The sequence below is a fragment of the Molothrus aeneus genome, chromosome 16 (genome assembly GCF_037042795.1).
Source record: "Molothrus aeneus isolate 106 chromosome 16, BPBGC_Maene_1.0, whole genome shotgun sequence".
NCBI classification, from domain to species: Eukaryota; Metazoa; Chordata; class Aves; order Passeriformes; family Icteridae; genus Molothrus; species Molothrus aeneus.
Window position 1 is genome coordinate 15862089 of NC_089661.1, and position 27882 is coordinate 15889970.

A 27882-nucleotide genomic window follows, 5' to 3' on the forward strand; every position below is an offset into this window, starting at 1 on the left:
GGGCCCTGCCCGACCCCCGCGGCCCCGCCGCGCCAGAGCGGGCGCCGCCCGCGCCCCGCCATGTCGTGCGTGCACTACAAGTTCTCCTCCAAGCTCAACTATGACACGGTCACCTTCGACGGGCTGCACATCTCCCTGAGCGACCTCAAGCGCCAGATCATGGGCCGGGAGAAGCTGAAGGCGGCCGACTGCGACCTGCAGATCACCAACGCGCAGACCAAAGAAGGTGCGTGGGGTTCGGGGGCAGCGGTGATGGAGCAGTGGCTGCTGTGGGCTCGGAGCTGTTCCTTTGTAGCTGCTGCTCTCACAGCACCCTCCGAGCAGTTCTGCGTGCGGAGGTGCTGCAAAAGTTTGGGTTTCTTGGAGTTGTAGGTAAAATGGGGGAGGTGGGGGGCAGGATGTGTGACCATAACAAACCTGCCAGCTTTCTTTGAAATCTGGCAGAGAAATGTGAAGGTTATCGCAAGGAGTATAGCGCATGGCTAATTCGAATGAGGGAAGAAAAGTGTGTTTGATGACTGAACTTTGTCGTCAATTTCTCTTTGCCCCCCTTCATTGGAAGGTGCTTTGCTGCCTTTTTTACCCGCCTTTCATTGAAAGCAAGTGCCCCTTGCAGTAAGTGCTTGGAAGCAACAATTTGTATCGAGTGTATCACTGAGTTACAATTTCTGCAGACCCTTAAAGCCTCGCACAATCAGCGTTCTGTGTAGTAAAATTACTCTGGGGAATTCCTGTTAATGTAAGTTTTCCAAACAAAAGACACCGTAGTTTGGATACTGCTGAGCATCATTTCATCATTCTTGTTTAATGTTGTTTTGTTTGTTTTTTTTTTTTCTTCCTGGCACTTAGTGCTTGCTGTATCAGGGCAGTCTTGAAGTTTTATGGCAGAACATTTACAGTGAATATATGTAAGAAATACATGTTTACAGTGAATATATGATCTTTGGGGAGTCATAAATTCTCTTAAATCTAATAAATAGTGCTTGATTCTGTGATGTGAGTATGGGCTTGTGTTACTATGATGCTTCAGTTTGGTAATCTGCCATCCTGATAAGTTTGAATGTGATTAAAGACTTCGGAGTGTGACTTTTCAGAAATAAAAAGAATTGTATTTTCATTCCTGCAACGTTAAACCTTTTTCTTTCCCCACCCTGTGGTTCTGTGTCTCAGTAGTTTTTTCCTTTAAAAGTTGTAAGAGAAGAAAGATGCTTGTAAATGTCCCATCGTAAAGTATTACTGCAGCATCCATGGTACCAGATCTACCAGGGTGTTACTTTGTTTTCACATGTAACCAGAGTCCAGGGAAGGAAAGGGCTTTGCCTCACTAGAAGCTGATGCTGCCTCAAGGTGAAGTTAAAAAAGGATGGTCCTGGGTCTGCTAGGCAGGTTGTGTTGCACTTTAACCTCTAAAAAATGAGTATCAAATTATAAATATGTAACTATGTAAAATACATAATTTTAAATTCTATATTACTGATACAGATGCTTATTGAAGCTTTCCTAAGGGTGTTTTCCATGTGAAAGGGCAAAAATCCCTCTGTGGTTTGCAGAGCATAGCTAGAAAATGTATTTCCAAAATCTGTATCTGTCAAATCTTTGGTTCACATGCATAAATGTGAATCTCAGTTTTTATTAATCAGATGTAAATGCTTAAATTAACCTGCAGAAATTAAAATAACAACTAAACTGGGATATTCTACCTAAGTGGGATGTTAGGAATTCTTATGTGTGCACATAAGTGTTGGGTTTTTTTAACTTTGTGTATTCAGGAGTCCTGAGTAAATGTTAAAATGATCTTTGGAAAGAACAAAGTGAGCCATGATTGGTCCAAGATCCTGGAAGCTTTTACAGTTCTGGATCTGTTACTTTTCCTAATGGAAAGCTAGTAATAGGAGAACTGCTAATATAGGCCAAAAGTACACAGGATTTTAAATATGGGTGGGAAGAAGGGATCTGATGGACTGTGTAAGATTCTGGGAATGCAAAATGAGTGGGCAGGACCTGTTTTATGTATGGGGCTCCTATTCCATACCTGCTATCAAGGCATGTTCTCTGAAGAGATTGGTGCTGGAGATTGGTGCTTTTAAACTCGCCTCCGTTTCATTGGATCTGGATTATTTTACTTGTCTTCTGTAACAGGTGTTCCTAGAATATTGTCGAAGAGCTGCAAGCTCCACAGCTGGGGTTTCTTGAGTGCTCTTTCCTGTGCTGTGCCATTCTGAAACAGAACACTTGGGAAATGTGCAAAATACAGGGCAAAATACAAAGAAAATAAACCCCAAAGTTTGCTGTGAACTGGTGTGGGCTGGCTGAATGGTTTTGAGGCAGAATAGTGCCCCACCAGTTCAGCCCCAGCTGACAGCGCAGCAGAGCCCAGAGGGCCGTACAGCAGGGGCAGGCGCTGTAATGCGATTAATGATTGGGAGCTGGTGGATTTGATGGACTCATCCCTTCAGAGCAGGGCAGGGGCTCTCGTGGGGCACAGTGCTGTGGAAACAGTGCCCTGGAGATTCCCTGGGCTCTGTGACCTCCTGAGCCGGCTCGTTCCCGATCAGGGATTCCTGCTCTGAGGGAAGCAGAAAATCCAACGCGAGTGGCGCCGTCTGTTACTCTGCAAGTTTCAAGGCTGCTTTCGCAGCCAGCTACAGCAGTGGCCTGTCCCAAAGTGAGCCAGTGGTGGTGATAAGAGCAGAGTTAAATCCTGTCTAGGGAGAAAACGTGTTCCAGGGAATTCCCTGTGTTCTGGCATGTTGGCAGCCATTGCAGCTCTTACCCGCACATCCTACCCCAGCAGCTGCTTAGCAAGGCTTTTTCCTGCCCTAGCACACCTTGGCTTGCATTCCCAGGACTCCTGGTGAGTTCTGTACTCCACCTGAGTGAAAAACCTCTCAGAGTGCTCAGAGCTGTTTGGGCAATGCTGGCAGATAAAACCATGAATGAAAGCAGGCCAGAAAATAACGTGGGAACTTTTGTCAGTAACTTGTTTATAGCATACATAAACACAAATTATTAAGACTAGCAGAAATTCTTATAATAGATAAATTAAAAAGTGGGGGTTTTAAATTGCTCATTCAGTATGAAGCAGCATAAACTTGCCAGCAAATCTGAGCTCTTTGCACCTAGCTGTAAGAAGGTTGTGGACACTAATGCAGTAGTTGATGTCAGATTTCTGTGTCAGTGTGAGGCAGCAGTCAGCTGACTAACTAGTCTGCCTCCATTCATGCCTTGAAATACTTCATTATCTGGACTCTTTCAAGCTACTTCTTGTAGGATAAACAGCAAGTTTTAGACTGTTGTGTCTCTTCTGCTCTAAGCTTTAATATCCAGGTCTTTCTTTGTTTTTACAGTCATTTTGTGTTAGTTGGGTGCTTTTAATCACAGCTTGGATTGAGAAATTGCAGTAGCCATTCCCGGCATCACTGGTGGTAAAACAAGTTTGAGCTATATGGGAGTGGGAATGAACAACACTGCTGCCTGCAGCTTGGAGCGTTTCTGTTGGAGCTCTGCTTGGACACGTGTGAGCAGTAGCTCTGTGGAGTTGGCCTCACTCCTCACCTTGAGGTGGGGAGCCATGGAGAGACAGGGACAGGCACAAGGAGAAACAGCTGCTCTGGGCTTCTAGAAGTGCAGCTGGCACCATCTTCCAGGTGTTTGTCTCAGCCTCAGCACTGCGTGAGCTCCTTCTCCATCAGAAAGTCCCGATGTGGCTTCTTTGGCAGGTGGCTGTGTGAGGAGCAGAGCTCCAGGGCTTGTGTCAGGATGTGGCTTCTGTAAGAGCTGCTGTTTCTGGCACTGCTAGTCCTTTCACCCACACTTTTAAAGTGCTCTGCAGTCCAGAGGAGTCTCACTGTTTGGTTCCCTGGGGGAACGATCAGGAATTAGTTTCAGCTAAATGATTTCTCAGTTTTCTGAAGAAATGTTCTGTTAGCTGGAAATAGAAGTAAAACTTTAATTTCATGGTTGAAGTGATGTCTTCTGCTAGGTGTGTTTTGGTCTAAGGGAGGTTCTTGCCTGTAGGAATAATATACTGAAAAATTGAGCATAAATTGTGAGATACTCGTATTTTGTGTGTGATCACTAAGCAAACTCATCCTGACAAAGCTTGACTAGATACATAACAGTACTAGGTTTCAGACCAGTGCTTTAATTCAGTCTGCAGAGGTAAGGGATTGGAATAAGTAACACTGCAGGCACATCACAGGGAAGGACTTCTCGTGGTGCTTTACAATATTTAGTCATATACAGCCTGTGTAAGTTCCATATAAAAACCATTCTTATGAAGAGGGCTTTGCATTTTAAGTTTATTCAAACTGTCTGAGAATTGGGTTTTTGTTTGGGCCTTATGTAAAAGGTCAGGGGGCTTTTCTTCTTTTTAGACAAATAGCACAGTACAGGCCCAGGCAGAGCAGGGATGGCTCCAGGCACATGCTGTTTTCCAAAGGCTTTTCAAGACTTCAGAAGTCATTTTGTTTGAGTCTGTCTTCTCTACAGAGAGTGAGTGGAAAGAACTTGTATTCCTTTGGTTAATTGAGACTGGATCGTGAGCTTAAGGGAGGAGGTAGCACTTTAGTTTGAGCCCCTTCTGCCTGTGAAAGCAGGCTCAGAACCCCCAGGTGTTTGTGCTCCAAACTCCAGTGCTGCCACTTTCAGTTGCGTTTCTCTGTCAGGCCCTGAGCAGCTGCCCAGCCTGGTTGGCGATGGTGCAGCTCCAAGTACAGAGCCGGTGCCTCTGCTGTTCTGTCAGGCCTGAGCAGGGCAGCAGAGGGGAGTCAGGTGTACTTAACAAGCTGAAAGCATGTCAAGAGTGCTGCAGAGTTTCCCTGCTTTAGCTGGTGCCTGGTTTGTTCAGGACAAGTGCTCACAGACTTTACAATCTGTTTTATGCAGGTGAGGCTCAGCTTTGGTTTGTTTTTCTCCAGAGATCTCTTGGTTTCGTAGCTAGACAGAAGCAAAACCAGCTTAAAACAGATCAGGGAAAAACCTCATGCATTATCAGACTCTGCTTTAGTGTAATTTGAAACCATTTTGCTCCTGGCATTCAAACTAACTTTAAAAACTGAAAATTATTTTGCTGCTTGTGCTTGATAATCAAACTTGAAGATTCCTTGAACGGGTGCTGCTGGTGTGTTAGAGGATGAAAGCTTGATGTTATGTATAAAATGTTGCTTTTAGATCTGTAAAGGGGTTCTCGAAAGTGCTCTGTAATTACATATTAGTCAATTTGTAAGAATGTATTTAATGTCTTTTCTGTATTGATGTTGTTTCCAGAATACACCGATGATAGTGCTCTGATTCCCAAGAACTCGTCGGTGATTGTGAGGAGAATCCCCATTGGAGGAGTTAAAGCTACCAGCAAAACATACGTTATGTAAGTCCAGCAAACATTCTCTTCTTTGGGAGGGGTCGGTGTGCCCACCTTGTCCCTGGCAGCATTGCAGAGGCACTGGGGCTGTAACTCGCTTCTTAAAACTGCTGCTGGTGTTTGTAGTCATGGGGTAGCTTTCAGTGGGACTTAGGTTTTGGTGTTCATACACCAGCAGTGGTAACTTTGGAGATGATTCTGTTGAGCTTGGTTTGGAGTTTATTTTTCTGCGATTCAAATTTTCTGAGATTCCTTTTCCTCTTCATGGGGAGATTCCTTATGTGTCTGCCTTTTTAACAGACAGGTAGACATTTATGAACTTAGCATTTGTTCACATCTCAAAGAGTTTGATTCTGGGTGTCAGACTGTCACCTGCATTTGGGGGAGGTGGGGCAGGACATGACAGGTATTTTTCTGCCTCAGATGTGGGGGTGTTATGTAGTAGTCAGAGAGGAAAGACCAAGGGTTGCCAGCTGGTGAGCCATGCAAACAAGGAGTCCCATTCCTAAGTGATTCCTGTGTGTTTCCTAAACACACACTATCTGTTTGAGGCAAGAGAAAAAGAACTATACCCTAAAGGGTACTGGCTTTTGTGCAAGTACCATGAGTAAACAGTTAATCCTGTCCAAAGTCAAATCTCAGAGGTAGTTTAGCATATTACCAAATGTCCTGGTTACCTTTCTGAGTCTGTCTGTACCCGAGCTGGGATCTGTGCTCCATATTTTAGTTCTGTATTTCTGAGGTTTACACCTGATTCTCTTTCCTCGGTATTGATTAAAATCAGAGAGACTCAAATGCAATCCTGACTCCAGGATTATGGCTGCATTGATCTTTTCATACAGTCCAGATCTATAATAGCCACATCAGCTCTGTTGGAATGGGCATGTTTTTCAACCTTAAAGCCATGCCTCTTCACCACCAGCAGGAGATATTATTAGCTTGTGGTTTTGCCATGTCTTTCTAATGTTGGTTCTCAGGAAAGTACCCTGAGGAGTTACAGTGTGTCTTGAACAAACAATACAGCAGCATCCTGGTACCCATGAACCATTTGCAAGCCAAAAACCCTGAATGGATGTGGCTCTGCACGTGACCTTGGGGCATGTTACTGCAGGAGTTGGTGCAGTGCTTCCCAGCTCTCCCTCCTCCCAGGCACAAAGCCCCCACAGCTTTGTGCCTGTAAACACAGCCGTGCTTTGGGGCTCCTTTCAGCTGAGTGCTGTCCTGCCAGTGCACCTCGCCTGGTGCTGTAGAGCCTTCCAGAGAATCAAAGCTGGCAGCAAGGATTCTGTCACTACTGCTGTAAAGAACAGCACTGCTGTGGTAGAGCTGAAAATTAACCAGGCAGATGAGCCTTCTGTTCCCCACTGGAAACACTGCAGAAAGCACTGGCAGGGTGGTTAACGTTTGAGGATGGGGAATGTCTGCTGGAATGGTGAGAGGCCTTCAGGAAGGCATTACTCACCTTGCAGTGAATGGCTGGAGCAACTCTTGTGTGGTAATCCAAAGTTATTTCCGTGTACCTCCTCACCTTCAGGAGGTATAATTGGGAACCTGGGGGTGTTCAGCAGTGGCAGGAAGCTGAGCCTCTCCATTGGCATGTGAATTCCCCAGCAGCCTTTGCATTGCTTCTGCTCATGGGACTCTTTGGATGATGCGTGGATTGTTTGTTAGCTCTCTCAGTGGCTGCATGTGTGGTTCATGATGAGGAGCATGCAGGTCCAGACCACCGAGTATGTGGAATCTCAGCAAGTTTTCAAATGTAATACATATTTCCTAAAATATTGTAACGTATTCAAGATTATCTTATAGCAAATTCTGGTAATTAAGACCTTTTCTTTTGTCACAGGACTCCTAAATCGCACAAAATCCTAGAAACTACTTTCAGGTGACATTTCTACTACTACTTTTAGTCAATATAGCATATGTAACATGTTTAATATTTTGGCACTTTGATGGCTGAATATAGTAGATCTCTGAACACAGTGCTTGGGCTTCCACAAAGAAACACTGTTGTAGCACTGTTCAGTGCTGCTGACACTGTTATGTTGCCCCTTTGTCATGTGACTGTGTTTTTCACTTGAGCAAACTTGCACTTGTAGATTATCACTGTTCTTCACAGAAACTGAAGCCCTGTACCTGGTACCTGTGTGCCTTTCCAGGGATGTACATGTTGGCCAAAGCTGCCCCATGCCTTGGTGATTGATTATTTGAGAACACAGAATTCTAGTACAGACTTCATGGATTTGATACTTAAAGAGCAGAGACAAAATGTCTCATGACTTCCTCTTGCACTGTTGTGTTCTAGATCTGTAAGTCTTGAGTAATTTGTGACAATGTAGAAATGTGATTTGGGGGAGTTTTTTAGTTGCACCAAATGTACCAAGGGAGAACAGTTTATGTTACAAATAAATGTCTATGTTCGCTAGAGTATTGGAGCATAATGTGATGTTCAGGTTCTGCAATCTTGTGTCGGGTACAAGTGATTTGTTTTGCATTCTGATCACCTTTATTTCTTCTTCTAGAAGTCGAAGTGAGCCAGTGAGTGGAACATCAAAAGCAGTATGTAAAAACACAATCTCACACTTTTTTTCCTACACACTGCACTTAGTTCTAAACAATGCAGCCTTTTATTAATTTGCCAAACGCTAACTTAATATATTTTCCAGTAAAACCTAGTGTATGTTGTAAATACATTGTATTTGATTCAGCATAGTAAAAACTGGGTAATGCCATCATTTGCAGAGTTCTAATGTGAATATTGGTATTTGTGCCTAGTAATGCATTGTATTTCATATTGAATATGCCAGAATCTCTCCTGTATGACTCTGTGTTGTACAGATAATGTATGATCGTTTCCAGATCCTGTAGGCTCGAGGTTTGCACACTGAACATGGTGCCATGTTCTACATCTGTCTGTCTATAGCTAGTGATATGTATGTTTGTATAGGTTGTTGTGTGCTTTTTGTTTCTTGCAATAAAAACTGTTTGGAGTGTATTTTTTGCCATTTTCACATTGTATCACTTAGCTTTTGTTTTTAAATACCTTTTTTTTGCCTAATGGTTTTTGAAAATGTTATCAAAAACCACTGAGAAATCATTATTGTGAAACTTGGTGCTGTTCCTTACTTTTGACTTGGGGGTTCAAACAAATACCAAACCCAGAATATCCCAGATGTTTTCAGGACAGTTCTGTGCAGCTAAATGAGTCCTTCTTATGTCCTTAAATATTTGGGTATTTGTTCCTGAAACTGTGTAATTGAAGTGATATTGTTTGGGCCCTCCTGAGTACAGAAATGTCTTTGATAGCCTGACGTGAATTTCAATATCGCTGCTACCCAGAGTGGTATTCTAAAGTTCTGCATTTGATTCTTTCCCCTTTATCCGGTAAAGCAGTTTAGTTCAACAGTTTGTCTGCAAATGACAATATGTATCACAAATTTTGGCACCAAGTTAGAGCCTGGGGCATTTGGGAGTGAAATCCCTGTCACTTTTCTTAACTTCTGCCTGCAGCACATTTTTGGGTCTGGGTGACTCCAGGGCTGGCTGCTGCTGTAATTCCCAAAGGTTAAGCCTTTCTTTAGTATACCACCACTTGGAATTCACATTTGAAAAAGGGGCAGCATTTTCCTTCAGCTTTGCAAACACTTGTACTGCTGCTAACATATAATCCCACACGGAAATCCGTGCCTGGCGATGGGCTAGACCTTGGTGTGCCACTTGGGTCAGTACTGTGTGCAACTGTGCTTTTCCAATAGTCCTTAGAGTATCAAAGTACTATTTGGTGGGGTTTATTTTTTATCTTTATTTTAAGTATAACTGCTTCTCCTTCACTAGACTGGTGTGAGGCATTACACTAACCCTGGATCATTGGTTCTGATCACTTGATCAGCTGCTAGGATAACTTAATCTAGAAATTCCTGAACTCTGGGGCTGCGTTCTGGGAAGAATGCAGCCTCTGGTTCCCATGGAAACAATCAACTTCAAATTGCAAACTTACTGTGTGTAGGTCTAAAACCACGAAATGTAACATCCATAATTCTGTTGCTGATTGATTGCAATTCCTTTCGGAGATGAATGCCTCTCATTGTGAGTTGGAGTTAGTTGCACTGGCCCAGTGACCCTAGCAGTTAATGTAATGCATTTATGTAAACCACGTTTATAGTATTTGATCTAATTCAGATGGGTTTTTATTTCTTGAAAACAGTTCTTTTTCTTTTTGTTTACTAGCATGTGTATAAACACAAACCACATGTTCATAAATAAAGTTAACATTCTTTTAGCCTCGTGTGTTCCCTGGCATGTCTGTATTACATTGCTCAGTAGCATCTTACCATAAGCTAACGTAGATGTGTCGAAAAGAAAAAAGGAGAAATCCCAGAGTGGGAGGGAAAACAGTGTGAGTGAGAACTAAGTGCAGGAAAGGAAAAGCAAAGCCATTGCCTGGTGTGCTCTGTCCCTGGTCTGGGAGGGTGGAAGCCTTGTATCCCTCTGTACAGGCCCTCTCTCACTGGAAAAGCCCTGCAGCCTCAGCAGCTTCTGGGGCTAGGAACACAAAGAGTTTATTCTTAAAGCTAATTCAGGTCTTGGTGTGGGGGGATTGTTTGCTTCTTTTTTTTTTTAAACACAAATATTTCTGCATGTATTTCAGAGCAGAAGCTGGGGCTTGTGCAGTTGGAGTAAATCATTAGGAATCTTGTCAGTTATTGATGGAGAGTAAAGCTGCAGAGTTAAAATCAGTTTTCTTTTTTTAATGGATGCACAAAAGCTTCTTCTTTTTAGTACTTTTTCACTGTCATACTGTTGTGGCAGCTGCCATGCCAGCCAAAGCAGGGCAGGAAGCTTTCTGCTGTAGGGTCGGTGTCTCGGTGCCGGGGAGAGGCTGTGGAAGGGCTGAGCTGTGCTCGTGGGGTCAGCACCAGGGACACAGCTGCAGCCTCCCTGGCTGACCTTGTGTGCAGCCAAGCTTGCCTTTGGGGAAAGCCCTGTCATCTCAGTGTGGCACTCCAGCACTGACATCAGCCTTTTCCTCCTCTTTTCTGTCCTCTTGCCCACTTGGCTTCCTCTTAGTTCCTGTTCAGTCTGCTGCACGACATGGGAGTTAAAACATCGGCCGTCGAGTTTAGGGTTTGGGGGTTACTTTTTCTGGTTGCGTTTTGGTTTTTTTAGCAATACTTCTGCAGTGTTATCCTAGGGTTGCCTGCAAATTCACAAAGATGTTGTTTCTACTTGACCATTTTGAGGGACTGCCAGGAAATACTTCAGTAGAAATCTAAAAGGAAAAAAATTGGAAAAAACTATAGGATGGTTGAAGGATGGCCATGGGCAAATGCACTGATGAGTACATTAACTCTCTGTTTGCTGCTTCTGGTAACTGTTCAGTATCACCTCCTTTAAGAAATTAGACTGTTGCCTGCAGGCTGTATAATAGCAGCTTCCTGAAAAAACAGAAGAATTAATAATTTATTGACTGTGTTTCAGTTCCTGGTCAGTACTAGAAAGCTTTAATGCTAAAGCTTTCCTAATTTCTTGTTTGTTTCTGAAAAAACACAAAATTACAGCTGTGCTTGCCCTGAGAAAACACTGGTCTGCTTTTTCATGTGTAAAGGAGTGGCATATGGAGCATGAAGCTTCAAAATGCTTGTGCAGACCTCCTTTTGAACTGAACTAGGTACAAAGCATTCTGGAAGGAGGAGAGGTGAATCTTGTGGTACAGCTTGCAGTGGAATGAAGGTCTTTTTGTCTAGATCTCTGTGTTCCTCTGCAAAGGAAGAGGACTTTAGTCTCAAAGCATCAAGAGCTCTGTAGTCAGTAATGCAGGGGTACTGTGTGTGCTTTCCTGAAAACAGAACAGGAACAGCTTAGTGGCATGAGGAATCATCTCGTGCATGGAAATGCTTTTCTGCAGCCTGCTAAACTGTTCCCTCAAATTCTCTGCTACATTTGGTAGTAAAGGACAAGACCTTTTTTAAGGAAAGGTTTTAATCTCTTTGCTGACCTGTTTAGTGACTTCTTGGAGAGCTGTTCAGTTCACATTGTGAAATTTTATTCTGGTTCTGAGCAAGTTAGATGTAGTAAGCAGTGATTCAGGTATCTTTGTGGTACTGTTGTGCTAGCTCAAGTGCTGCTCATGGCATGATAAAATTCAATATACTGCAGAAGGAAGTAGATCGAGTTAACCTTTTTACTTGTGGCAAAACTGCTTTTCAGCACTAGCTCTCTGGCTCCTAGCTTGAGGATGTCATTCCTGAGAGCTGCTCCATAGGCAGCTGGGAGGAGAAAAATGGAGACAAAAATTCCAGGCTTGTGCTCTGAATCCATGTTTTTATCATCAGGAATATGCTTTGCAATTTCCTTTGTTCATTTAGCACTGGGCTGCTATTAAAGATCAGGTTTGGTCTGATTGCAAGGAACCATCTAAAATTCTCACTGATTTGGGTGCTAGGGCCTATGGTCTAGTAACATACAAGAAATCAGTTTTTCAATTTTTATAGTCTACTCTGTCATTACAAACAACTTTATTTAAATTATTTAAGCAGTTGGTTTTTCTCCAGAAGAAGTGACAGGTTGTGGCTGCTGTTCTAGATTGGCGTTCATTTGGGTTTCTTTGGGTTTATTTGGGTACCGACAGGAGGGGCAGTGTGTGTTTTGGGACTGCTGGGGATGGCCTTCATTATGACAGGCAGCTCTGGGTTCACAGAATCATCACTGTGTGCATATAGAAATGATGAGAGACATTCACTGATTCATTTGCAAACTACACTAATACTATGTTACCTGGAGTGATCCTTCTTCCTCAATTAAACTTAAATATTTTTTAAAATTATTTTTAGCTGAAAATTGACAACTTCCCATTACTGTTTTGAAAGAGGTCCCTCTCTGAGATATTCTAAACAATAAGTAGATCTCCAGTGGGGTTGGTTATTTTAATTTCTTCTCATAAGCACGTAGATACTCTTAAGCCATCATAGATTTGGACTTTTTTTGAATAAATGCAAATTATCCTGGGTTGGGATTTCCTTTGGGTGACACTTAGGGGGATGTAGTGCAGGCATTCAGGCTATAGTAGAGGTTAACTGTTGTTGTGTTTTGACTGTAGAACTTGAATATGTGTTTAATTTTTTGTGAACAGATTGATGACTCTTCTGCATCTATTTCTCTGGCCCAGCTTACTAAGGTATATATATATATATTCTTGTCAAATACTTAAAAAGTGTTTGCTTCCTATTTTTAAATTCATACTGTGACCTATAGGTGAATAATTGTTGTAATTGAAAGCACCCTTTAATTTTTATTAACTTAAAGTATTTCTTTTAACTTTAAAATGTGTGTATATTTTGATACTATCCTGTAAAGAGTAGTTCCCAGTTTGGGAAGATAGAAGGGGAGTACCTTATCAGCCTCAGCATAATGTTGCAGTATTACTCATCCTCAAGACACAAAGAAGAAGCTCTTCAGAAGCTGTTTTACCGTTTTTCATACGTTTCATTAATTTTGCGTTGGAAACTAACCCAGTTTGTACAGAAGAATTTAATTGGCTGTAAGTTACGGACATTCCAGGGGGGTGTGACCAGCCACAAGAGAAGCGGTTCTGTACCATGGACAATTGCATGGCTATTTTTGAACCCCTAGTCATAGTTACAGACCCATTCTCTGAATGCTGCACAATTCCATAAATTGTGGGATCTATACAGTGGACAACCCGATCTAATTTGTTTGAACGCAGACTGTGTAAATTGTGTAAATGTACCTCATTGTTTATAGGAATATACCAATGTGTATGTGTGGCATCTGAGCAGCTGTGACCTTTTGAAACTGTTGTAATGCCATGTTTTGCTCGGGAACTGCTTGCATTTTTGCTCACCAATGTGTAATTTGTCTGGGAAAGCACTAGTGACTGCACTGTGTGGACAGCCGAGTGCTCAAGCACCAGTCCCTAAAGCTACAGCCAGTAGAGTAGGCAGGGCCTGAGGCAGAGCAGCTAGTTCTTTGTCAGCAAGATAAAGGCTGGAGTTCATTTCTAATAAAAAGAAATCTCTTCCCACTGGTAACTTTTCCCCTCTTCGCTACAGAAATTAAATTGTATACATTTGGCCAAAAAAAACCCCCATTATGTATAAATATCTCTAGTTTGGAAGGTAGCCACCCAAAGAATTGGTCCCCATTAGTGCTGTCCCTAAATGTGTCCTCGGGTCTGTAACCTCATGTGAAGTTTTACTCTAAAGTGTGCAAAGCTGTCCAAGGGGTGGGGGTACACATATTTAAGCTTTCAAGGATATTTAAGTAGTTCAGAAGTGGCAGGCAGATGACACCAAGTGGCTCAGCACCGTTACTCCCTCTAATGGCTCTAGTGCAGCCCGGCTCAGCACGGAGGCAATGTGTTAACAGTTCTCTGGTGATTATTACTATGTATGAAATGCCATATTGGAATTTTGGTCTATTCCTACTAATGTTTTGTGGCTTTTGGATGTGTTTTGTAAACCGTTTGGGTTCAAACAAATTAGTCAAGTATTATCTGTAAAGCTTTCTGTAACTGTTAATGGAAATGATTTCAGAGTTGGCGATCCGGATTCTGTTACTGTGGAGAAACTGTGTATATGAAACAACCATTTAATAAAATGTTGAAACTAGTTGGTTGCTTTTGTGAATGAATGCATACAAAACCAAACCATGAGTGCTTGAGCTGAGTGATAGGTGCTTGAAGGCCCAAGTCATTTACAGTCACTCCCTTAGACCCTGCTTGTATCTGGACTAGTGTGTAATAAAAACATTTGAACAAATATGACTTAAAAATCAGCTGACTTCAGTAATTTGAAGGTCTAGTTGTGCAGAAGGTTTATATTACAATTTGTGTGTTAAAAGGACATAGTCAACTGGAAAAAAAACTAAGATAGTCTTCACTGTAGTGAAATCACTTCACAGGAAGAAGTTAGGAGGGGGAACATGCAGTTTGCACTGCCTGCAGCTCCTGCTGGGCAAATCTCTGCTGAACAGAGTTTTGCCTTGCTCAGGGTTTGTAAAATCCTTTAGTCCTTTCAATACTTGTGTGTCTGAAGCTGAGTTTCAGCAAACAAACCTAACTTCCCCACCTCTGCAGTTCTGTGTCCTTTTAATACTACAAAATGTAAATAATGCTGCTTGTATCCATCTTAATTCCTTGTCCAGTGGAGCGCTTCTCCTGAATATAGTCTGGAGCTTAAAAATCAGCATAAAAATACTGGATATTGTTGTTTATCTACACATAGCTTCAGTCATCTGAAGGAAATTGGATTGGTTACACAAGTCTTGCTGTAAGGTACAAACAGAGCCTAAGGTTTGAGTGCCCAAGAGTGCTCTTTTCTAGTAGGTTCTCAGGCACATAAACATCATGTCATGGCATAAGGACTCCCCAGACCATCTTCAGCACAAATCTGTTTGGTATAAGCAGCTGCTCTCATGCAAGCTCAGTTAGCGTAGTGCTGCTCTTTACAGGATTGGATGAGTGGTGTTGTCTTGGGCTGCGTGGGCTTAAATGTGTTTCTAATGTGTGTGTCAAATAATTACCTGTTGCACAGACTGCCAATCTGGCTGAAGCCAATGCTTCCGAGGAGGATAAAATAAAAGCTATGATGACACAGTCTGGCCATGAATATGATCCAGTCAAGTAAGTGTTGCTAACATGAAACTTGTTCTTTGAAGTTGATGTAAAAATTGTAGAGATGGTTTGTTTTAAACAAGAGAGACACATGAATCTCTTTCCCTTTTTTCCCCCAAAAACTTGCAGTTACATGAAGAAACCTGTGGGGCCACCTCCACCCTCCTACACCTGTTTTCGCTGTGGCAAACCTGGGCACTACATAAAGAACTGTCCAACAAATGGGGTAAGACTTGGGGGACTTGGGAAGTGCTCAGTTTTTAATTTTTATCTGGAGAGTTAGAATTGTGTCTTTTGGTGAGAAATACAGAGGTTACATGGCAGTGTTGCAAAACCCTTTGGATTTAAGAAAAACCTGGAATTGTAAAATTTTCTTTTTGCTGGGTCAGAGGCACTAAATATTCCCATAGATCTTTTCTGTGAACCCCTGTGCTTGATATATCTCAAAACAAGTTTCTCCAAGCCCTGAGTCCAGCTCCCTCTGAATTGCCCTTTGGAGGAGGAGCTGGTTTGGGGGATTTCACCCTTAAGGAAGCTGTAGTTAAGCCAAAGAATGTCAGTGAGTTCAAAAATATTGTTCCAGCCTCTGGAACACCCTGGCTGCATTCATTTGGGGAAAAGAGTATTTTAATCCAACAACCCTTACACTAGGTAAGAGGAGAGGGTTGTTAAAGGTTTTTGTGCTTAAAATAGTCACTGAAATCTCATTTTCAGGGTGGTTCTTGAGATACGTCTGTCTTTCTTAATAGGACAAAAATTTCGAGTCTGTTCCCAGAATTAAAAAAAGCACAGGAATTCCAAGAAGTTTTATGATGGAGGTGAAGGACCCCAACACAAAGGGTGCCATGCTGACCAACACTGGGAAATATGCAATTCCAACCATAGATGCGTAAGTATGGGATTGGTTGGACTGATCCCAAAAGGGAGTGAGAGGAACCAGGCAGAGATGCACGAGTGGCGGTGCAGCCGCGTTGGCCAGCACCTGGAGATGTGGGGAGGAAGCATTGGCACTGAGTCTCAGCTTTAAAGTCCATGCTGCTGCCTAACATTAAAGTGGGGGTCCTGCTGCTCACACCCCTGGGAGCTGGTTAAACAGGGGGTATGCTGAGGCTATTTCTGCAGAACATTCCAGCAGCATTTGTAATTGGAGTTGTTCTCTCTGGGAGCTCCTTTTGATTCTAGTTTGTCTTTCAAAGATTTAATGTAAAATGTAATAAAGCAGCTGTTGGACTGAAACTCCCTCCCTCAGATGTGAAGCAGGCTTAAGTTTTCCTGTTACTGTAAACTAGAAAAACATTTGTGTGTGCTGAGCACAGTGGCTGTTCTAAAATACTCTTGGTAGCCCTTCTGGTTTTCTCAACTGGATGTCCTTTTTTGGAAGCTGTAACACAGACTTCTTTCACTTAGAAAATGTCATTACTGGGATACCAGCTTTATCCTGAGCCTCCAATTTACATTTAGCCTCTGGCAAAGGAGATTCATGTCACCTGATATAAGCTGTCAAATGTTTTTCTAGTCTGAACTGATTTCTTAGTTGATCCAATGAACTGGATAGTTCTGCAGGAGAATTCCTCCCTCCCTCTTCTTGTGTTAGGGCTATAGAAAAGTAGCTCAAACAGAATAGCTGTGTTTAGGAAGGCCAGTGAAGAGGGAGAAGAATACCACATATTAGCTTTTTTTATAAAATTCGAAGCTTGGAAGAGTTTTCTCTTTAACGTCTTTCTTTTGCTTTCCCCACTCTACTTCCAGGGAAGCTTATGCTATAGGAAAGAAGGAGAAGCCTCCCTTCCTACCTGAGGAGCCATCCTCCTCTTCAGAAGAAGATGACCCTATTCCAGATGAGCTGCTGTGTCTCATTTGTAAGGATATAATGACGGATGCGGTTGTTATTCCCTGCTGTGGAAACAGTTACTGTGATGAATGTAAGTGTTACTGCCAAATTTGTTAATTCCAGACATCAAATTTGATCTTCTGAGAGCAGAAATAGGAGATAAGGAAATTGCTGTGTTAGTTCTGTTGAATACTTCAGCATGTCATGAGCAGGGAAAGACTCTTCTTGTGCAGACGGTGAAAACAAGGCAGAAAGCTTTTTTCTCTCCTTAAGTTTCTAGTTCAATCCTCTTTACCTGCAGAGGGAAGAGGAGGAGGGGAGTGCATATTAGTGCAGGTGGTTACAGTATTAGATATAGAATGCATTTATTTTGTCCACAGCCCTTTCCCTCACACAGAATTATGTCTCCAACTTTGGGGACTTAGTGCAGACTACAAAGAACTGATACTGAGGCATTTGATCATGTTCTTCCCTAGAGCCGGTTAAAACCTTCAGAAATCAAACCTCATGGTTTTTTGAAATGTGTTTTATTCATTAATATGGAATGACTTTTTGCTGTACTAGAATGGAAAAAAGACCAGTTGAGCTGTCACATGCCAGTCTGCTCTGCATCTTTACATATTACCACAATAAAACATTGACCCTCTGCTGTATGCTAGAAATTGTTGTAGAATTTCAGAGTGGTTTGAGTGGTTTCACTAGCCCAGCTTGCTCCAAGCCCCATCGAAACTGGTCTTGAACACTTCCAGGGATGCTACAGCTTCTCTGGGCAACCTGTTCCTCTGCCAGTTTTTCCCACTATAGAACATGAACAGCTTCATGCTTTCAAGACCATATTTCACCATTAATCATATGTTTGTTTTTGTAATTAATGAAAACCAAAAAAGTTTACTTAGTTTGGCTATAAACTACTTAAATATTCTAATTATTCCCAGGTATTAGAACAGCACTGCTGGAGTCCGAGGAACACACATGCCCTACCTGCCATCAGACAGATGTTTCTCCTGATGCTTTAATCGCCAACAAGTTTCTGCGCCAGGTAATGTGACTTTAGCCTGAAGTCTTTGTTAGAAAAATCTGTTTATAAAGAGCTGAAAGGGATGAAAATATTAATTTAGATCTCCTTAAGCAAAGCTGAACTCAACAAAGCTAAGTTTACTTTTCAAATACATGATCTGTTTTTACAGAAGCCTACTGCTCATTAGAGACCATCTGGCAAATTCAGGACACACTTGTGTTTAATGGGATGTCCTCACTTTCAAATGGGGTGTTAACAGCAAAGTACTTTTAATGCAGAGACTCTGAGGTACCAGTCATTGATACCAGAGTTCCATGGGATATGTTCGTAGCTGCGTGTTAATTGGTTTAGGATTAATAGCACTTACAGGAACACACGGTGATTTTCCTGTAGAAATGCTTTTGTTCATATTTCTACTGAAGTTTATTATCTCCTTCTCAAACATGTTTCCCTACCTCTAGGCTGTCAACAACTTCAAGAATGAAACCGGTTACACAAAAAGGCTCCGTAAGATTCAGCAGCAGCAGCAGCAGCAGCAGCAGCTGCCGCCGCCACCGCCGCCGCCGCCGCCGCCCCTGATGCGGCAGACGATCACGCGCACCCTGCAGCCGCTGATGCGGCCGGCCATGGCCCGGCAGCAGGACCCGCTGATGATCCCGCTGGCCTCGCTGGCCTCCCGCTCCGCCCTCTCCTCCCTGGGCCCCGGGCCATCCATGGCAGCTGGGCTGCCAGTCAATCCGTCTTCTGTGGTTGTCTCCGATCTCCCTCCGGCAGTGTCCCTCTCTCTCCGTGGGGAAAAGCCAGATGGACCTTTTCGGTAAGGAGATCTGGAGATCAACAGCAGTATAAAAGAAGTCAAAATGCTCAGGTTAGATCTTTCTTGAGCTTTGCAGCTAGCGCCCTGTGTATCATTAGTGACAGCTGCAGGTCACTGTGGAAGTTGTGGTTCTGTTTTTACTTGGAATGAGGACACTTAGTAAGTAGAACATGTACCTCATGCAAGAATTTTCTTGGCAGGATTTCTGTTTGGTTCCCCTACCAGTCATTCAGCACAGGTTTGCCCTGAAGGAGGGCCTGGTTTTGATTTGAAGTGGCCAGCCATTCATAGAGTAGCCATTTATTTCCATTAGACCTTAGTGTCTCATTATTTTCTCTTTATTACTGAGGAAATATTATTTTCGTGTAAAAATCTGTTACGAGTGTTTAGGGTTCCATCCTTTAATCCTGCTGCCTTGGATGCACAGAACCAGTGTGTCCAGAGGGCTGCCAGGCTCAGCTGTGCCATCAGTACAAGGATCACGATTCAAAGGAGCACGGAAACATTTTCTAATGGAATTTCAGTTCTTGCATCTTCCAAAGCTGAGGTTCAGTGCACGGGTTATATGGATTCTCATCCTTTCAAGTGCTGCTTAATCAAATATTTTTCCAGAGAGCTTCCCCACTAAATGCCAGCATCCAAACAGACTCCTCAGCAGTGCTTCCTCTGGAGCCTGCCAACTTCACAGGTGTAAATCTGGTGAAGATTATTTTAAAATATTTTTTTTATTTAGTGAAATCAGCCTTTTCTCACCTTGGACTTTATATTTAAAAATATGTATTATATTTCACTTCAAAGCAGTGTTTCAATAATAAAAATGTGTTGTTTTTGTAGTGATGCCGATGCTGTTTTGCCTCCTGCTCTGATGACTGCTGCTGAGCTTTCCAAATCTTCCCCTTTGTCAATCAGCAGTTTGTTGGAAGAGAAGGTAGATTTTATTTCATCACATACAATGATTCTTATGTTCTAGTAGAGCTTGTTTTGTGACTGTTTGCATTTATTCCCAAGGGCTATCAGGTTCCTGTACTGAGACAGCCAGCGATACCAAGTCTACTGGGCCCTCAAGGACAATCAATACCTACAACTGGTAAGAAACTAGAACTTTAGAATTTCATCGAAAAAGTTGTCTTCAGATAAACTTACTGGGGTTTTTTTTCCTGTCCCTGCTGCAAAAGGTCATCCAATGAGAGCTGGTGCACTTCGCAGGCCAGGCTGGGAGCTGTAAGTATTCAACAGAAATTGAATGTATTACTAGTTGTAACCGGTTGTAAATTAATCTGTAACACATCGCTTAGACAACAGCTGATTTATAATGAAATAATAGTTGTGGAGAATTCAAGTGGTAATTAATTTTCAAGTGGCTTCATTTAAATTAACTTTAACAAAGGGGACCTGTACTTACAGTAAGATTATTGAAAAATAAAACTCCACTACATAATTGAAAAGAAGATTCTGACTAATGAACACTTTTTGGGAAGCCTAAATTACATACAAAAATTAAATGTAATTAAAAGATCAAATGGAAAAGCACCCTTTTGATTGCTGACTGAATAAGGCTGAAGAAATTGATTTCCCAGTAGAAATCACCCTCCAACATTCTTTCTTTAACAACTTAGTTGATACTGATTGAGCAAATTATTGAAAAATTAGAGGCTGTTATTTTTATGACAGTTTTGTATTTCTGCAGTTTAGTCATCTCAAGGTACCAAGCTGCTTTTTCTCATTAGAGAGAGGAGCCTGTTTATGTGTTATCGCAGCGTCAAATTAATCCTTCATTTGTTAGAGATTTGTTACAGCCAGGCTGTAAGGGTCATTGTTTTTATAAAGTCTGAAAGATAAATCAAAACAAAATCCAGCATCCGTCCCCCAGATTATCTAAAATCTCAAATCCAGTAAACAAGAAAAAAAAACAATTCAGGGACAAGAACAGGCCAATGCATCGTGAGGCAGGAGCTCGGGAAGCAAACGTAGGAGAGGTTAGGAGAGTTGTGAGAGGTGAGTTAATTCCTGCGCAGTGCTCGGAAGCCCGGGAGTGCAGAGCTCAAGGCGTGTCCAGGAGGGGCAGAGGAGCAGTGGGTGCTTGGCTCGTGGGAGATGGGGGTCTCGTGGCAGCCTCGCCCGCAGTCCTGAAGCTGAGTGTAAGGAGAGAAGGCTGAGGGAGCTGCTGGGGCGAGGATGTGCAAGGCAAGTACGAGGCTCCAGGACTGAGTGTAGTCTCGAGTGAACAGAAAGCCGGAGACCAGTGAGAACCAGGAGTGCTCCCGCCGTGCTGCCGCTTCGCTTTCCTCTGTACGCTCAGGGCAGGCTGTGACAAACAGTGACACGTGTTTTTGGGTTTCTTTAAAGTTCAAATCGAGGACGCCCGCACAGTGACCGTGCCCAAAGGACTCAGGCCCCATCACTGCCAGCATCAGCACCAGTCTTTGTGCCTGTGCCTCCACCTCCCTTGTATCCTCCACCACCCCATGCTCTTCCTCTTCCTCCGGGGGTACCACCACCACAGTTTCCTCCTCAGTTTCCACCTGGGCAGCCTCCATCCGCTGGGTACACTGTCCCCCCTCCCGGATATCCCCCAGCTCCTGCAAACATGTCATCAGCTTGGGTCCCAACAGCAGTGCCAGCGGCTCATTCAAACACCATCCCAACGACACAAGCACCTCCTCTCTCTAGGGAGGAGTTTTACAGAGAGCAACGGAGGCTTAAAGAGGAGTAAGTATTTGGCTCGCTAACGCTGCTTTGTTTTCATGTCTGTATCGGGGGAGCGTATTGGACTGCGGTTACGCTAAAGTGCATCTGACCTAGCAAAAGTGACTTAGTGTTTCTTCCAATATACTTTTTCATCGCAGATGGTAAATATGCAAAGCTAAACCAAGACAAATGTAATTCTAGAACTTTTCCTAAAACTTGTAGGAACTGTTTTTGCTTAAATAGGATGTTCACCTTTTGCATTGCATGCAGTAAACATTTTCTCATATTGGCCATGTTTTGTTTCTTGATGTCTTTTGTAATAAAGGTCAAACTATAATTGTAATAAAGGTCAAACTTATTTTAACAGGGAAAAGAAAAAGTCCAAACTTGATGAGTTTACAAATGATTTTGCTAAGGAATTGATGGAATATAAAAAGATTCAAAAGGAGCGTAGGCGTTCGTTTTCCAGGTAACTGCTTTACATGTCCGTAATGGAGAAGCAGATTGTCTAGAGGAATCAGGAGGAGTTCCACTCCACCTCCCTGTCGTTAGATGGATTGGATGATTGAGGGATGAGCAGTGACAGGAGTCATATGCAAGTTATTGGCTCCAGTGTGGCAGAGATTGCAGGTGACTGAATTAGCATTGGGCAGCAGGCACTAAGGAGCGCTAAGCATCTGTCTTGCTAAGGTATCTCTGCAGTAGCATCCTTCACTGCCTGACAGCCCTGAGGAGGTCAGGAACAGAATAGCTGTAAGGGCTGGATTTTCAGCATCTTGCTATTCTGATTGCAACCGAGCAGTCCAAGCAGTTTGGAGGAGATAGGTGAGAGAAATCGTCCTCATTTCTGCTTTTGTCCATCTCATGTGGATACATGAGATGCTTGAACCTGGACTGCAGACTGGGGGCTTTCACTTGTTGGGTGACATTGTTAGATTTTTCGTGGGAATTAAAAGCTCAGACTTATTTGTAAGGAAATCTGAAATTAGTGAGGGACTTGGAGAGAAGGAATGATGCTAATGAACATATGAATCATGTGAAATGATTCATTAAAAAACAGTAGAAAGAACCCGAGGGTAGCTGCTGTTTTTTCTGTCCCCAAAAATCCCTTGGGCAGGAGTAGTTGTTAGCAGTGCTGTCAGGAGCTTTCCCAGAGTCATGGCACTGGGGCCTGTGACTAGAGACTGAGGGTAGAAGCTTTTAGATGGGATTTTTCTTGCAATGCAGTCACTTGCCTTGGTTAGAGCTGGAGGGATGTGCAGGATGTTTTTGGGACACCTGCCTGGTAGTGTGGATTCCACAGGCCTGTCTGTAGGTCCTTTGCAGTATTGGGATTGTGCATCCTGGCCAAATTCCCAAAAAAGGGTGCGGTTAATAGACCGAGCTGGTGTTTTAACATTTGGCTTTGCTGTCCTCAGGCTACGTGGTGTTTTCTCGGTGTGATTCTGCCCTGTAGCCATTCAGATTTGCTCTTTTTTCATCTTACTGCAACAAAAATGATTTGCACTGCATGTGGTTGCCGAGTAGTGACAAATGTGCGTGTTCCCGTACCAGTAGAGGCCAGTGTAACCACCTGAAATCTGTCCGTAGCTCTGGTAGATCATGTGATAGAGTGAGTGAAGTAGACTGACCCTTCTGTGTGTTCTGACACTAACAAAGCAGCAGCTGTTCTGTCTTGTGAGCAGAAACTTTTATGTGTTATCAAGTTCTTCGATTCGCAGTAGCTTTATGTCAGCAGCTGAAAGAAGCTTTGACATAAGCATGTGGAGAGGAAAGAAAAAATAAATGTGGGAGGAAAAGATTTGAGGAGAAAGACTGTTTGGAATTAACTTCATCTGGTTTTTTTTGTTGTGTTTTTTTAAGGTCCAAGTCTCCCTATAGCGCTTCATCTTACTCTAGAAGCTCGTACACCTACTCCAAGTCACGCTCAGGTTCATCGCGCTCCCGCTCCTACTCGCGCTCCTTCAGCCGCTCCCATTCCCGCTCCTACTCGCGGTCGCCGCCCTATCAGAGACGAGGCAAAGGGAAGAGTCGGAACTACCGCTCCCGCTCCCGCTCGCACGGCTACCACCGCTCCCGCTCCCGCTCGCCCCCGTACAGGCGCTACCACTCCCGCTCCAGGTCTCCGGTGTTCCGGGGCCAGTCCCCCACCAAACGGACGGTCCCGCAGGGCGAGGCCGAGCGCGAGTACTTCAACCGCTACCGAGAGGTGCCCCCGTACGACATGAAGGCCTACTACGGCCGCTCGGTGGACTTCAGAGACCCCTTTGAGAAGGAGAGGTACAGAGAATGGGAGAGGAACTACAGAGAGTGGTACGAGAAGTTTTACAAGGGCTATGCCGTGGGTGCTCAGCCACGGCCTCCGGTGAGCAGAGAGAACTTCTCTCCAGAACGGTTTGGCCCACCTGGGACCAGACGAGAGAATTCACCATATGCTCGGGGACGGAGGGAGGAGTATCCTGCTGGGCAGAGCCACAGGAATCGTAATGTAGCTGGAAACTACCCTGAAAAGCCTGGGAGAGAGAGCCATGGCATCAAAGATCCTACAAAATCAAAAGAGAAGGAGGTGGAAAATCCACTGGGAGATGGCAAGGGCAATAAACATAAAAAACACCGGAAGAGAAGAAAAGGGGATGAGAATGAAGGATTTCCCAACGTTGAGCTGTTAGAAGGGGCAAGAAAACCAAGAGAGCCAGTTCCAACAGAAGATGCTAAAACAGACTCTCTATTCATGCTGCCAAGCAGGGATGATGCCACCCCTGTAAGGGATGAGCCCATGGAAGCAGATTCCATTGCTTTCAAACCAGTGTCTGAAAAGGAGAAAAAAGAAAAGGATAAGCCAAAAGCAAAGGTTGAGAAAACAAAGCGGAAAGTAGAAGTGGCAGCTGCTCCAAAGAAAGACAGCGTAGCAAAGCCAGCTAAAGCTTCCCAGGAAAAGGTGGACCCCGATCGCGAAAAATCTCCTCGAACGGAGCCTCCTGTGAAAAAAGTCAAGGAAGAGCTGCCAAAGACAGACAGTGTTAAAACTTCTTCCTCTCAGAAGGATGAGAAGGCTCTTGGTACACCACGGAAGGCTCATGCCAAAGTGACAAAGGACCACCCAGAAACCAGACCAGCCAAGGAGGACAAGGCAAAGAAAGAACATCCTAAAGAAGCCAAGGCAGAGAAGCCCTCCAGCAAGGAGGAGAAGTCAAAGAAACCTGCTGAGAAAAGCAAACTTTCTGATGCCAAACTCGAGAAAAGGAAAAGAAAAGCAGAGGAAAAGGCTGATAAAGAACATGAGGCCACTTCTGCAAAGGCCTATAAACCTGAAAATGCAGAATTGAAAACATCACCCAAGGGGAAGGCAGAGCCTGAGGGGGAGAAAGGAGAGCGGACCCCGGAAAAGGATAAAGCTGCTTTTCTTAACAACCCATCCAAAAAGATTAAACTTAACCGAGAAACTGGAAAAAAGATTGTGAGTGGAGAAAACGTGCCACCTGGAAAAGAAGCTGTGGAGAAACCTGAGCCCAGCAGCAGCAAAGTTAAAGCAGAAAAGACAAAGGGAAAAGCAAGGAGGAAAGTGACGGCAGCTGATGGCGCGAGCTCGACTCTTGTGGATTACACCAGGTACCTCAGGCAGTTCTTTTCCTTTTCTTTCTTTCCTCCTCCTCTCCTCCAGTTGTTTATGGTGCTTAAGGAAAGGAACAGCTAAATTTGTGCTAAACAAGGGAATAATCCATGATCTTCCTTATGAGACTATACATGGGTCAAACTCAGCTGTTGTCAAGGAAAACGAGCAGTTTGTACTGCACAGGAAGCTAGCAGTGTTCATTTGCTGGTGATGCAAACTCAAAACATTTATGACATTGGTTGAAGACTTAAGATAGTGTCTTGGTAATCTAAAGAGCTTTTTAAATGTCCATTTTTCTAAGGAAGAACTGGGGCATAAGGATAAAACTTTGCCTGTCTATACCTCTCCATATTTGCTTGCTTTCATGTTGAAAGAAGAATGGATATCGAATTTATCTGCCATTGGGAGAAATAGGACATGAAGGAATTACCAGATCAGACAGTCCCCAATCTGATAATCTTGTGTCTTTCTTAATTAAATGTATAGTAGCAAGATACTAAATTAATTGATTGCTCATAATCTCAGCTAGCAGACTCAGCCTTTCTCTTGTCTGTTCCCTTAATTGAACATCCTTGAGGAAAATGCTGAGAATTTAGAATTGAAACACAAGCCCGTTTATAAAATGTTCCCAGAGCTGGCTGTGTGTGCATCCCATTACTAATGTCCATGTTTTTCCTCCCAGCACGAGTTCTACTGGGGGAAGCCCTGTCCGGAAGCCTGAGGAGAAGCCAGACACCAAACGAACTGTCATTAAGACCCTGGAGGAGTATAACAACGACATAACAGCCCCTGCTGAGGATGTCATTATCATGATCCAGGTCCCTCAGTCCAAGTGGGATAAAGATGACTTTGAGTCTGAAGAGGAAGACATCAAATCCACCACCCAGGTGCCCCCAACTGTAGGAAAACCCACCAGTGTTATCAAACCTGTGAGTGCAAAGGCACCAAACCCCCTCAAACACACTGAAAAGGAGACAGAGCCTCTGGAGAAAATACAGAAGGCTGCAAAAGAGACAAGTTATGAAAGCACCCAACACGATGCCAAGAGTTCAAAAAGTTCCGTGTCAAGTGAAAAAGGTAAAACCAAAGACCGGGATCATTCTTTGTCAGACAAGGACAGTTCTGAGAAGAGGAAGAGCAGTGTTCAGCCAGAAAAAGAGCACTCAGAGCGCACAGCTGAGCAAGGAAATGGAAAAACTGGATCTCAGTCTTCGAAAGATGGCAGATCTTCAGAGAAGCATGACAGTGGCCGTGGCTCTGCTGCGAAGGACTTCACCCCCAACCGAGACAAGAAGTCTGACCACGATGGCAGCAGGGAGCATTCGAGTTCCAAGCGCAGAGATGAGAAGAGTGAATCAGCACGGAGGAAAGACTCCCCATCCCGGATCAGAGACTCCACAGCAGTGCAGAAGAGCAAACCAAGAGAGGAGCGTGCGGAGCCAGCCAAGAAGGGCCCTGCGGAGGCCAAGCGGAGCAGCTACAGCCCCCCGCGGGAGCGCAAGCCCGCCGAGCACAAAGCTGTGCACGAGCCCAAGCGCCCCGCTGAGGAACACAAACCCCCGGATAAAAACCCGGGCAAGGAGAAGGAGAAAGAGAAGGAGAAGGAGAAGGAGAAGGAGAAGCATGTCCCAGAAGTCAAGAGCAATAAGGAGAAAGAGCCAGGTGGGAATAAGCCACCGGTGAAACAGGACTCGCCAGAAGTTAAAGTGGAGAAGGAGAACGTGGCGGCTCAGAGCGATAAAGGCGCGGCGAAGCCCAAGCCGCCGGTGAGCAGCGCCGCGCGCCTCTCGTCCGACCTCACCCGCGAGACCGACGAGGCCGCCTTCGTGCCAGACTACAACGAGAGTGACAGCGAGAGCAACGTGTCTGCAAAGGACGAGGAGGCTGCAGGGAAAACGCCCAGAGAGGCGAAGGAAAAGGCGGTGGATAAGGCGAAAGAGGAGGCGGCCGCCCCGGTTCCCGCCGAGCAGCCAGAGGTGGGCAGGAGCCAGAGCCAGAGCAGCCCCAGCGTCAGCCGCAGCCGCAGCCACAGCCCCTCCGAGAGCCAGACACGGAGCCACAGCAGCAGTGCCAGCTCAGGGGAGAGTCAGGACAGCAAGAAAAAGAAAAAGAAGAAAGAGAAGAAGAAGCACAAGAAGCACAAGAAACATAAGAAGCATAAGAAACACATGGGAAATGAAACAGAATTGGAAAAGAGCCAAAAACACAAACACAAGAAGAAAAAATCGAAGAAGAGCAAAGATAAAGAGAAAGACGACCAAAAAGTGAAATCTGTCACGACATAAACCGACAGATAGTGAAAAAATGACTTAATTACTAAGTCATCTGTATGATCTTTGTTAAAATGTAAACGACTTCAAGCGTTGTAAATAATGACATGAAAGACCCTGTGCTGCACTTAAAATATTGCTGCTTGATTATTTGATTTTTACATCAGAGCTTTATAAAAGTGAACATTTTGTACAGAATTGTGAGTTGTGACCATGTAACATGAAAGGTTTTGCTGGGGCATCTTCTTTTTAACCACCGTTAATTATTTTGGGTGGAGTTTACTGTACTGTGAAGATTTTCACATTCGGGTTTTTTTTAATTGCCTGGCAGAAGCAGCTGGTACCAGTTACCAAATACCAGCGGATGAAATGCAGAATACATTACAGCCCTGTTATGTCACTTTTTGATTACAATAAAAAAAGTTTTCAATAAATGACCCAATGTGAGATTTCCAGTGGGAGTTGCACATGAGCAGGGGGCATCCCAAGCCTTCCCATTCCTGGAACTGTCCAAGGCCAGGTTGGTCAGGGCTTGGAGCAGCCTGGTGTAGTGGAAGAGAGGTGGGACTGGGTGAGCTTTATGGTCCTTCAACCCAAACCATTCCAGGATTCTAACAGTAGTGCCAGAGAAAAAGTTTTCTGGGAACTATTG

General features: G+C 43.8%; 1 protein-coding gene across 1 annotated transcript; it reads left to right on the forward strand.

The window, feature by feature from the left end:
- RBBP6 (RB binding protein 6, ubiquitin ligase) lies at nt 1–27667 on the forward strand. The gene is made up of 18 exons (XM_066560995.1): nt 1–226; nt 5269–5368; nt 7209–7247; nt 7885–7921; nt 12492–12536; nt 14914–15002; nt 15123–15219; nt 15743–15882; nt 16743–16915; nt 17760–17863; nt 18304–18659; nt 19494–19587; nt 19668–19746; nt 19835–19880; nt 21006–21368; nt 21715–21816; nt 23211–24956; nt 25643–27667. Exons 1-18 carry the CDS (start codon nt 61–63, stop codon nt 27243–27245), a joined length of 5379 nt encoding a protein of 1792 aa, XP_066417092.1. The 5' UTR covers nt 1–60; the 3' UTR covers nt 27246–27667.
- The last annotated feature ends 215 nt before the right edge of the window (nt 27668–27882 follow it).

Bases quoted from the DNA above. Each gene is read 5' to 3' on its own strand.
- RBBP6 (XM_066560995.1), top strand. From the start codon at position 61: ATGTCGTGCGTGCACTACAAGTTCTCCTCCAAGCTCAACTATGACACG. The intron at 7,922-12,491 runs GTATGTAAAAAC...TTTTGTGAACAG, and splicing joins TGAGTGGAACATCAAAAGCA to ATTGATGACTCTTCTGCATC. The intron at 17,864-18,303 runs GTAATGTGACTT...CCCTACCTCTAG, and splicing joins CCAACAAGTTTCTGCGCCAG to GCTGTCAACAACTTCAAGAA.